This window comes from Abramis brama, assembly GCF_963993115.1.
Source record: "Abramis brama genome assembly, chromosome: 2".
NCBI lineage: Eukaryota > Metazoa > Chordata > Actinopteri > Cypriniformes > Leuciscidae > Abramis > Abramis brama.
Window position 1 is genome coordinate 68,621,171 of NC_139964.1, and position 11,436 is coordinate 68,632,606.

Sequence of the window (11,436 nt, forward strand, 5' to 3'; positions counted from 1 at the left end):
TACTTCGAACAGATATTCCCACTCTATCTGATCAAACGCCTTTTCAGCGACGAGAGTCAATATGGCTAGATCGCTGTGAATTTTCCTGTCAGTGTATAGAATATCAAACAATCGTCGTAAATTAGAAGTTGAGGATCTATTTGATATAAAGCCAGTTTGATCGATGTGCATTATTGTATTCATTAGAGGAGTTAATATATTGGCCAGGATTTTTGCATATATTTTATAATCTATGTTTAATAGAGAAATTGGACGATATGAGCCTACATTTAGATCGTCTTTACCTTTTTTATGAATAACAGTGATTATGTGTGTTTATTATGGATAGATGCACTTTTATCATGGATTTATGCACGTTTATGATGGACAGATGCACTTTTATCATGATAGATGCACTTTTATCATGGATTTATGCACTTTTATCATGGATAGATGCACTTTTATCATGGATAGATGCACTTTTATGATGGACAGATGCACTTTATGATGGACAGATGCACTTTTATGATGGACAGATGCACTTTTATCATGGATAGATGCACTTTTATCATGGATAGATGCACTTTTTGAGCTTCATACTGTTGGTTGCAATTCACTGCCATTATAAAGCTTGGAAGAGCCACGATTATTTTTTTAGAAAGAAGAATGTCATATACACCTAGGATGACTTGAGGATGAGTAAAGCATGGGCTAATTTAAATTTTAAAGTGAACAACCCCTTTTAATATCTTCAGTCATTTTGCTTCTCCAGTAAATGCATCTTGATTTTATACTCTTTTAACATTTGCATGGCAAAAAAAAAACCGGACATTTTCAGGGAACATTCCGAAATAACGTTTTAATAACTTAAAACGTTAGCTGGGATAAATCATCAACATGAATTAAGACCTTGTCGTTGTTGATTCACGTCGACCTGGAAATATTCGCGTCAGACTCTTTGTACAGGCGTCTTCCGAAGCAGCTCTCGCTTTGCTTTGGGTTTCACTGAATCTCCCATCTTGTAGCCATGGCGTTCTGGATCCACTGGATGTACTTGGAAACCTGCGTGTAGATGCCGTATTTGCCCTTGCGTGCGCATCCCTGGCCCCAGCTCACCACGCCCGTCACGAACCACGTGTCCTTGTAGCGCGTCACATGCGGGCCGCCGCTATCGCCCTGGCACGCGTCTTTCTCCTCCTGGTCGTATCCGGCGCAGAACATGCTCTTGGTGATCCGGAACTGGCTGGACTCGATGCACGTAGCGCGGTCGACGTACGGCACCGTTAGCTTCTGGAGGACGGTGGACTGAAGCCCGCCCTCGCGACCGAAGCCGCTAACCATGCCGTTCTCCTGGACCATTAGCACATGCTCCGCGAAGTCATACTCCGGGAGGCATGCGGGGATGATGAAGTCGGTGAATGTGATGGGCTTGCTGAGCTTAATGAGGGCGATGTCGTTGTGGTAGGTGTCCGGCACGAAGTTCTTGTGAATCAGAATCTCGTCTACGTCGTGGATGACCTCACGACCCTCTTTGACCAGCGTGTCATACTCACCTGACAGAAAAACACAAACGCTAATGAAACACCCAAAGAACTGATCGAATGCAAATGTGTGCCTTGACTGCAATGCAAGTTAGATAAAAGCGTCTGCCAAAATGCTAACATGTAAATAGGTGTACCCTGTGACAGGCGATCTGACCAATCATAATCCGCCGAGTCCGCCATTTTTGTCCGACAAAGCAGTCAGGAGAGTTAGTAGATTAACATCGTTGGATTTGAACTTGAAAAACGGAGTGTACTGACGTCTTTCCACGGTTGAAACAACATACCTTCTGATGTTCATTCACGTTTATTTGATGCTATAAATCAGCGGTCCCCAAACTTTTTTTGCGCCACGGACCGGTTTAATATCAGACAATATTTTCACGGACCGGCCTTTAAGGTGTGGCGGATAAATACAACAAAATAAAATGATACGACCGGCATAAACTGGGGTATTTTTTAAATATAATAATAAACGTGAATCCAATGTTTAGGCCTACTCGCAACTTTATTAGCAGCGTCCTCGTAACATCGCACCTAAAGACAACTGAGAAAGCCTGAACACAAACAAAATGCCCCCCAAAAGAAAAAAATCTCCATGTTTTCGGTGCTGATGCGTTCATGTAACATGTAAGGGCGGCGCTGCCAATAAAGCACCTAAAAGCTGTCACAATGAACCGGCAAAATTAATGATCATGAATATGTAAAATGTAGCAGGAGACATTTTAATAAACGAGTGTTTTCTGTTTCAGTGTCGGCTGCAAAGATGAAGTTGACGTTGCTGACTCGCGATCTTCGCAGTAGTGAACGCGCCAGACAGAAATGCACATTTCATACGAATTACATAAGCAGAGAGCAGTCTGTTTTCTTTCATTTTGAATTGTTCTGTTTAAAAGTAGACATTTCAAGCTTTCTATATACGTCTCAGGTCTGTGAGGCGAGTAGGCTCCCTTATACACTGAGTTTCGAGCTCCAGTTCACGCGCCGGCACCTCTGTGTCGTGATTATCTATTTTCTACTATATTTATATTTTATTTAATATAAACTTAAACTTATTTATTAAATCCAGGCAATTGGTTGATGAAACATTGATTAAAATTAAGAAACAATTAATACAAAATTAAATTAAATTTAAAGACAGGCTTTGTGCTTTCTGCTTGAGGTCTCTGTGAAAGTTTTAAAGCAGTCTTAGTGCCGCTTTCAGAGCGCTGTCCCTGAGAACTGTCCCGTCCGTAATATTGTTTTTTTTTGTGTGAAATAAATTTCTAAATAAATGCGACTTATAGTCCAGTGACACTTAGGCTATATATGTTTTTTCTTCTTCATGACGCATTTTTTACAGTCTCTCACTTTCGCTAAAATGGATCACGGATTTTTATGACATCACTGCGGACTTCAGCTTCTCATCACATCTCCTGTCCAATCAAATGCTCTCTAGACTCTAAAGCTCCGCCCCCTCTGCTATAAACACAACCCGGCCGAAGCGAGTGTTGACACGTGTGTTCGGTTGCTCAAACGCTCCAGTTTTATCCAATTTTCCAACTGTACGCTGGTTAGGAATGAAATGGCTAGAGATTATTCACATCTCTACTGTTGAATCCAGCGTATCATCGAGTAGTATGAAGCTGCAGACTCGGAGCCTGCTGCATCTACAGTCCCGCACCCAGAGTCCCGCATTCTCAGACCCCTCGTTTTTCGAGACAGCGCCTCCTATCAAATTGGATCGGATAAACATTTGAAGAACTTAAGCCGAAACGTGAGTATGGTCAATTTTATTCAATGATTTCTTTTTTAATCAAACTACTATAGCTCATCGATACACCAACATATGAATAGTCTATTTAATATTTGTGAAGATAGTTTGTAACAAAATTTGAGCCGTTAATGTATGTTTTTTCGCCTTTTTCCCCCCGAAAATATTTTGATAGCTAACGTTAGCCTTTAACCTTGGACTTTTTGTAGACAAGCCATTGTAAAAATTTGATTAAAATTAGTTGACATTAAAGTAGACTGTTTTAATTATCGGACCTTTTCTCCTAAAACTATAAATTGAATTAATTAATGCCGGAGTAATTATTTTACTTTATATAATTTATGTAGACTACTTAAACAAGCACGGCGCTACACCGGGGCTAGGGGGCGCTAAAGCCCCGTCAAAAATCTGTGTAGCCCCAGTTAAGCCCACGCAACCAGGGGGCAAAAGACCCGCGCTCTTAGTTCGTACCGGAGTACATCTGACCTCAACACGCAAAAATCCGGTGCAGCATCAAAGTATTTGACGAGCTGCACATGACCACATGACCACATAGCACGTAGTTGTATGCATCAAGGGTAATTAGTTCTTATAAAACGTAAGTATTAAAATGGATCAATATTAATTTAACTGTGATATGAAGTTGTTGCCAGCCATTTACAATAATAAAACAATAAAAATATTATTTATTATCACACAATATTTTTGACAAGGGCATTCATCTTTTATTTTAGTGAAGTTGAGGAATTTGACAGGGTGATTGCAAAAAGAATGAGAAAATAAGCAACATTTGCCTACCAGAAAGTAATTATTTTACCTTATGCATTTACATTACATTTTACATTTATTCATTTAGCAGATGCTTTTATCCAAAGCGACTTATAAATGAGGAGTTTTTTTTAATGCAATTGAAGATGAAAAGTAATGTCACTAACACAATTCTTTCTTCCTTTTTTCTTTGCTTTGTCCTGTTTACAGCAAGATGACGGTGATCAAGGTGATTGTTAAATAAAGTACAGAATTGTTTATTATTGGTGTTTTGTCTATTATTTGAGTTTTGCTTCACATTCAAAATATCAAAAAACAGGTTTTGTAATGTTAGCATGGTATAATTTAATTAGACCATTATAGGTTGAACTGAAAGAAAAAATGGAATTTGAAACATTGTACAAAAACAAACTAAAACATTGTAGCAATATAATATCACATAATATTTTTTCAGAAGATAGTTCAATCTGTATTTGTATCCCTTACATCAGTAATTTTCTTTCAATTACACCCACGTTAAAAAAATAAATACTGGGTAATTAGTTAGTTTGAAAACACAATGATTTTTTTTTTTTTTTTTTGCCACATGCATTAAGCAGGGAACGCAAATATTTATTTGGATAACTTTAAATAAAAAGAGACCGTAATATTGCATCCTAATGCTTGCAACGTAATGTTAGGTGTTATACGATCTTCCGAACAGCAGGAGGCGCTGTCTCGAAAAACGAGGGGTCTGAGAATGCGGGACTCTGGGTGCGGGACTGTAGATGCAGCAGGCTCCGAGTCTGCAGGTTCATAATGTTGGTATCATCAGCGCTCGATTCGCTTCCATGGAGCTGTCAGTCTGTGAGCTAAATTAAACGCTATTGGCTGTTTGAAAAGGGGGAGGGGCCATTCAATATGTCCCCCCTTAGCTTCCTGTTTCAGTGGAAATTACGTCAACGCATCAAACAAAGCTGCGTGTTCCAAGACACTTCAGTGGGACTTTAAGAACTGTTCTTTGGGGAACCAGAAATGGTTGCGAAAACCCCCTTTTTGGATCCTTTATTTTTAAGAGTGAAGAAAGATTGCATGGATGGTAAAAGTTCTAAATGGGACTGTTGATATAAATAAAGAACATTTATTTGAATTAATGTAATAAAAGTTTTTAAAAAAGGAGAAAAAACAGCAAAAAACAAACAATACTGCTGTTAATTTGAAGAATATCATTCAGCTATTCTGTGCATCAAATGTGCATGAAAATATTTCAGTTTTGACACAAATGTTGAAGTTTAAGAAGTTTATAAAAGGCCGTACCTAAAACCACCCTGGTGGAGAGCGACTGGTTCATACAGTGAGCGGCCGACAGAATGAAGTGCTGGTTCAGGATGGTGCCGCCACAGAAGCCGATGTTGTCTTCATTAATGAGAAGAGCCTGAGAGAACGTCCCACGTCAGCAATAACAGGCTAAAACTGGCATGTCTCCAAAACCTCAATTAAATATCATGCACAAGAAGAGCCCGTGTGTGTGTGTCTGTACCTGCCACGGACATTCTCCAGGAGGACATTCCACACCGTTGACCAGTCCACCACATCTTATCTTTCCTGAAGATGATTCGGGTAAAACCGGCTCCTCCTTTACAATGGACTGCTCGTCGAGGCCGAACATGACCGTCTCGTTAACCGGCGGGATTGTGGCGTTTCCGGCGGTCTCCTCCTGGTTCTCAGAGTTGGAGATGTTTGGCATTAGCATGAAGATGCTTCTGGTCTTCTGGGGATGAACGACGCCGCATTTGAAAGGATCTGAAACCAAAGGGTTATTTAACCCTCTTCCTTCCCTCGCGTCCTGCAACAAATCCTTCCCTCGTGGGTCAAAATGACCCGAAGCCTGAAAATTATACCTTTTTTTTTACTTTTTTTTCGTCCAGAAAGCTTTTTTTTATTTTTATATATATATAAATTACTAGATTTAATCAATAAATAAAGAGTAATTTAAGCACATTCCTCACGTTCTTTTAACTTAAATTCAAAATAACTCACAATTTTATGCATAAACCTTTTAATTCAGCTCTAAATATCTTACATTGGGTGTCTTTGCTTTGGAAGCTTGTTTCCGCCACAAAGTGAAAAATAAAAAAGGTAATTGCGACTTTTTAATCTCACAATTCTGACTTTTTATCTCTGAATTATGTGATATGAAGTCACAATTGCAGGTTATAAAGTCAAAATTGCGTGATATAAAGTCGCAATTGTGTGTTATAGAGTCAGAATTATTAAATATATAAACTCGCAATTGCGAGAAATATACTTGAAATTCTGACTTTTTTCCTCAGAATTGCATGTTTATATCTCGCAATTCTGACTTTATAATACGCAATTGGGAGTTAAAAAGTCAGAATTCTGACTTTATAAGATGGATTTGCGACTTTATTTCACACAATTCTGACTTTATATCTCGCAATTCTGACTTTTTAACACGCAATTGGGACTTTATTTCACGCAATTCTGACTTTATATCACGCAATTGTAACTTTATTTCACGCAATTCTGACTTTATATCTCGCAATTCTGACTTTATAAGACGCAATTGCAACTTTATTTCATGCAATTCCGACTTTATATCTTGCAATTCTGACTTTTTAACATGCAATTGCGACTTTATTTCACTTAATTCTGACTTTATATCACGCAATTGCGACTTTATTTCACGCAATTCTGACTTTTTATCTCGCAATTCTGACTTTATAAGGCGCAATTGCCACTTTATTTCACGCTATTCTGACTTTATATCTCGCAATTCTGACTAAAGCCAGTTTCTCTTCAGTGTGCAATAAGATACACATTACAAGATAATTTTATGGTAAAATTTTAGCATTTTTAGTTAGAATTTTGAGCATGTTTCTATGTGTACTGAAGCATTCCTCACATTCCATTCATTCCTAAGGGGGTCAAATTGACTCGTGAATGAAGGATTCGTTACTTTTTACAACCACAAAACCATAATTTTTGGGGGGTATTTGTGGTTCAAATGCAACAAAAGTCCTGGGGTCTTGGACCCCTCTGATGAACACTCAATTATTATTATTTTTTTAAACCAATTCCGGATCAAAATGACCCAAGGGAAGGATGAAACTGGAAGATAATCGGCGGATAAACGTCTCGCTCACATCAAAACATCATTTACCATGGGAGTGGCACGACTTCCCGTTATCGCCCAGCTCGTAGCCTCTGGCACACGAACACACAGCGGTTTTCTCCTTCACCCTGCAGAAATGTTCACAGCCTCCGTTTTGACTCTCGCAGAGCGCAGGAATCGCTGCAGAGAAACACAGTGTTCAGCGCCGCTGGTCTGAGGGTCTGTTGTGTGATTACTGAGCATCGTGAGGCTCTTTACCGATCTCACAGTTGTAGCCCTTAAACCCTTGCTGACAGAAACACGTGTACGGCCCGATCGCATCTTTGCACTCGCCACCATTGAAACACGGCTGAGACAAACACGCGTCTCCATCTGTAGAAACACAACCGCTGGGATCAAGACTTTACCATTAAAACCAAACTGAAGCGCAGGATCGTTACAGGCACTCACCGTAATACACGTGCCAGAACTCATTCTGAGAGAGAAAAGAGAAGAACAACAACAACACATCCGTCAGATGAAGTCAACCTTCATTTAATGCACACCAGAAGCATTTAGTGGCGTGTTGGTGTTTCATTGGCATGTCATTCAGACTCAGTGGCGTATCACGGTCTTTAGTCATGGAAGTCAATAGTTCAACTCTGTCATGGGGGAAATCATAGTGAAAATACTGGCATTTTAATTTTTAATAACGTTCTCAAATTACTTAGACGTTCATCTAACTTTTTTAAATGTTACTACTTGTTTCAGAACGTTCAGAGAACATTCAAAGTAACGTTCCCATAATGTTTGAAGAATGATAAAGTGAAACTTATAGAAATAACACTTTAATAACTTAATGGGAACACTGTAAACCAGAATAAGTTGGCAAAACTCAAATAATTTGAGGTAATCAGTTACATAAAAATTAAGTTAAGAAATTTAACGTTTAAGTAAGCAGAACTTGCAGATTTTTATTTGGTAATCATACATTTTAATTGCTTTTAACTTGAAACATTTGAGTAAGCTAATTTATACACAACTTAATTTTCATGTAATCTCAACTTAAATATTTTTAGTAGTGGAAAATGTGCTAGCTTTAACTAGCTAATTAAAAAAAGCTACCTTGCTAATTGGTGACACAATGCTTTGATAACAATAGCACAGCATAGCACTTGATTAATGTACAGCAGTTCTAAACATTATTCATACATTATTATGCTTAGCGTTACAAAAGATTAAACTCTACTAAATCTCCGCACTTAACATTAATCTGGCACAAAAATATTATATAACATTATATAAAAGCATTATATAACACTTAATTATAGCATTTACTATTTTATAGCAATTACAGCTTTTAAGTGTCATGGCAAAGCATGCTGGGAAATATAAATCCCAGCCCAGTTTCGACTTTAAATTTAAGTTTGTCTAGTTTGTCTAACAAGTTCATAGAACTCAAAACAATGAAACAATTCAACTTACTTAAAATGTGTCAGTTTTGTGAACTCAAAAGAAAAAGAAAGTTCTAAATACTCATAAAAGTTCATTTGATGAAACTAATTTGTATAATTTAAGTTGGCTCTACTCAAAACCAATTCATTATTTTGAGCGTTAGGGTTTACTGTGAATGTTATCAAAATGTTCCTAGAACATATTTTTATTAGCTGGGATATTAATATAAATATTTTTCTCAAATGATGTGAACACTGAGGGAATAGTGTCTATCAGTGTCTTGCGTATTTTGGGCCTAAAAGTGGAAAATTGATTTCTTGGAAGATTCCAGTGAAGAACTGAACAAACAGACCGTCTTTTTAACATCCTCGAAGATTTCTCTGGCCTCCTCGTAACTACAGGGCTCCTCAATGCACTCGCGCTCCATGTTGCCCTTCTTAATCTCCTCGAACAGGGAGTTTGCGCGCCGTCGGCGGATCAGGATCTGACTAGCATCTCGAGGGCGAAGGAAGACTGGAAAAACACATGACTTCATCATCATTATCAACACCAAAGCCTCCCTCCTCCAGAGACTAGTAGAGGAGTGTTGTGAAAAAACCCAAAGCACAGTTAAAACCCCTCTGACATTGACTGAGTCTTAAAGAATGACAGGAACAGAGAAATCAGTCGTTCTGAAGCTTCAGTTTGTCAGATTCGAGGCGACACTCACCTTCCGAGCACAGGCCGTGCACTAGAAACAAGCACAGAAAGTTCCAGTAGACCCAAGACATGGTCGGTCGTCAGCGTTTAGCTCTTTCACGTTAGAGAGGATCGTTCAGAAAGCAGAGAGAAGGTCAATGAACTGAGCGCTGGGAGGGAGAGAGAGGAACAGAGGGAGGAGAAACTCAGTCGTTTACACACTCGACGTGTGTGAGGTTTCAGTTTAGAGATCATGGAACCAGAGAGTTGTAGGAATCCTCACGTTCTCCAAACAAACACAAATGAGACTGGATAAGTGCAATAATGATTTATGGGTGTTTTAGTAATCTTGAATCAGAATAAGTTCCTCTTGCAGCATCTCTTCTCTTCTCTGATGACGAGGGCGGGTTCTACAACCTGTCACTCACATGAGATCAGCCAATAGCAAACCAGACACAATCAAGCCCCGCCCACATTTGTTCTTGTTCCTGAAGTGTTTCACTTGGATATACGACACAATAGAAGAGAAAACACCAGCACAACTTCCCTTTCATTATGACTGAGGCAATATGTCTCAATAATGTCAGTATCTGCATTTCCATTACAGATTTGCGCAAAACTTTTGCGATATTTTTTAAATGTCGCTAAAAAACTATTGTGAAATGACGGCATTTCCATTAAACGATGTTGTGCGACTGAAACTTACATTTTTTTCCTCTCATGATCAGTCATTCCAACAATTATGGTAATGGATGTTAGTAGGTTTACATACACTCACCTAAATGATTATTAGGAACACCTGTTCAATTTCTCATTAATACAATTATCTAATCAACCAATCACATGGCAGTTGCTTCAATGCATTTAGGGGTGTGGTCCTGGTCAAGACAATCTCCTGAACTCCAAAATAAATGTCAGAATGGGAAAGAAAGGTGATTTTAGCAATTTTGAGCGTGGCATGGTTGTTGGTGCCAGACGGGCCGGTCTGAGTATTTCACAATCTGCTCAGTTACTGGGATTTTCAAGCACAACCATTTCTAGGGTTTACAAAGAATGGTGTGAAAAGGGAAAAACATCCAGTATGCGGCAGTCCTGTGGGCGAAAATGCCTTGTTGATGCTAGAGGTCAGAGGAGAATGGGCCGACTGATTCAAGCTGATAAAAGAGCAACTTTGACTGAAATAACCACTCGTTACAACCGAGGTATGCAGCAAAGCATTTGTGAAGCCACAACACGCACAGCCTTGAGGCGGATGGGCTACAACAGCAGAAGACCCCACCGGGTACCACTCATCTCCACTACAAATAGGAAAAAGAGGCTACAATTTGCACGAGCTCACCAAAATTGGACAGCTGAAGACTGGAAAAATGTTGCCTGGTCTGATGAGTCTCGATTTCTGTTGAGACATTCAGATGGTAGAGTCAGAATTTGGCGTAAACAGAATGAGAACATGGATCCATCATGCCTTGTTACCACTGTGCAGGCTGGTGGTGGTGGTGTAATGGTGTGGGGGATGTTTTCTTGGCACACTTTAGGCCCCTTAGTGCCAATTGGGCATCGTTTAAATGCCACGGCCTACCTGAGCATTGTTTCTGACCATGTCTATCCCTTTATGACCACCATGTACCCATCCTCTGATGGCTACTTCCAGCAGGATAATGCACCATGTCACAAAGCTTGAATCATTTCAAATTGGTTTCTTGAACATGAGAATGAGTTCACTGTACTTAAATGGCCCCCACAGTCACCAGATCTCAACCCAATAGAGCATCTTTGGGATGTGGTGGAACGGGAGCTTCGTGCCCTGGATGTGCATCCCACAAATCTCCATCAACTGCAAGATGCTATCCTATCAATATGGGCCAACATTTCTAAAGAATTCTTTCAGCACCTTGTTGAATCAATGCCACGTAGAATTAAGGCAGTTCTGAAGGCGAAAGGGGGTCAAACACAGTATTAGTATGGTGTTCCTAATAATCCTTTAGGTGAGTGTATATCTCCGCTGCACTAGCCATTATTATTAATGTAAGGAGTCGTAGGTGTGTTATACAAGCTTTAATGGCAAGGACAGACTCTTATACTGAGAGCGGCTCGTATGAGGAGTTTCTGGGTGTTTTTCCCTCATTTCTGCTTCAAGATCTTGATTGTGGCATTTCTTAGTGGTTTAG

At 39.3% G+C, this 11,436-nt stretch overlaps 1 protein-coding gene across 1 annotated transcript; it reads right to left on the reverse strand.

Moving 5' to 3' along the window:
* Positions 1-853: 853 nt before the first annotated feature.
* LOC311077060 (coagulation factor X-like) lies at positions 854-10,028 on the reverse strand. Its single transcript, XM_084105626.1, is given in 9 exon segments — positions 854-1,000; positions 1,003-1,532; positions 5,338-5,455; positions 5,561-5,823; positions 7,205-7,336; positions 7,415-7,528; positions 7,607-7,631; positions 8,943-9,103; positions 9,300-10,028. Coding segments are annotated over 9 exon segments (1,476 nt in total). The 5' UTR covers positions 9,361-10,028; the 3' UTR covers positions 854-928.
* Positions 10,029-11,436: the final 1,408 nt, after the last annotated feature.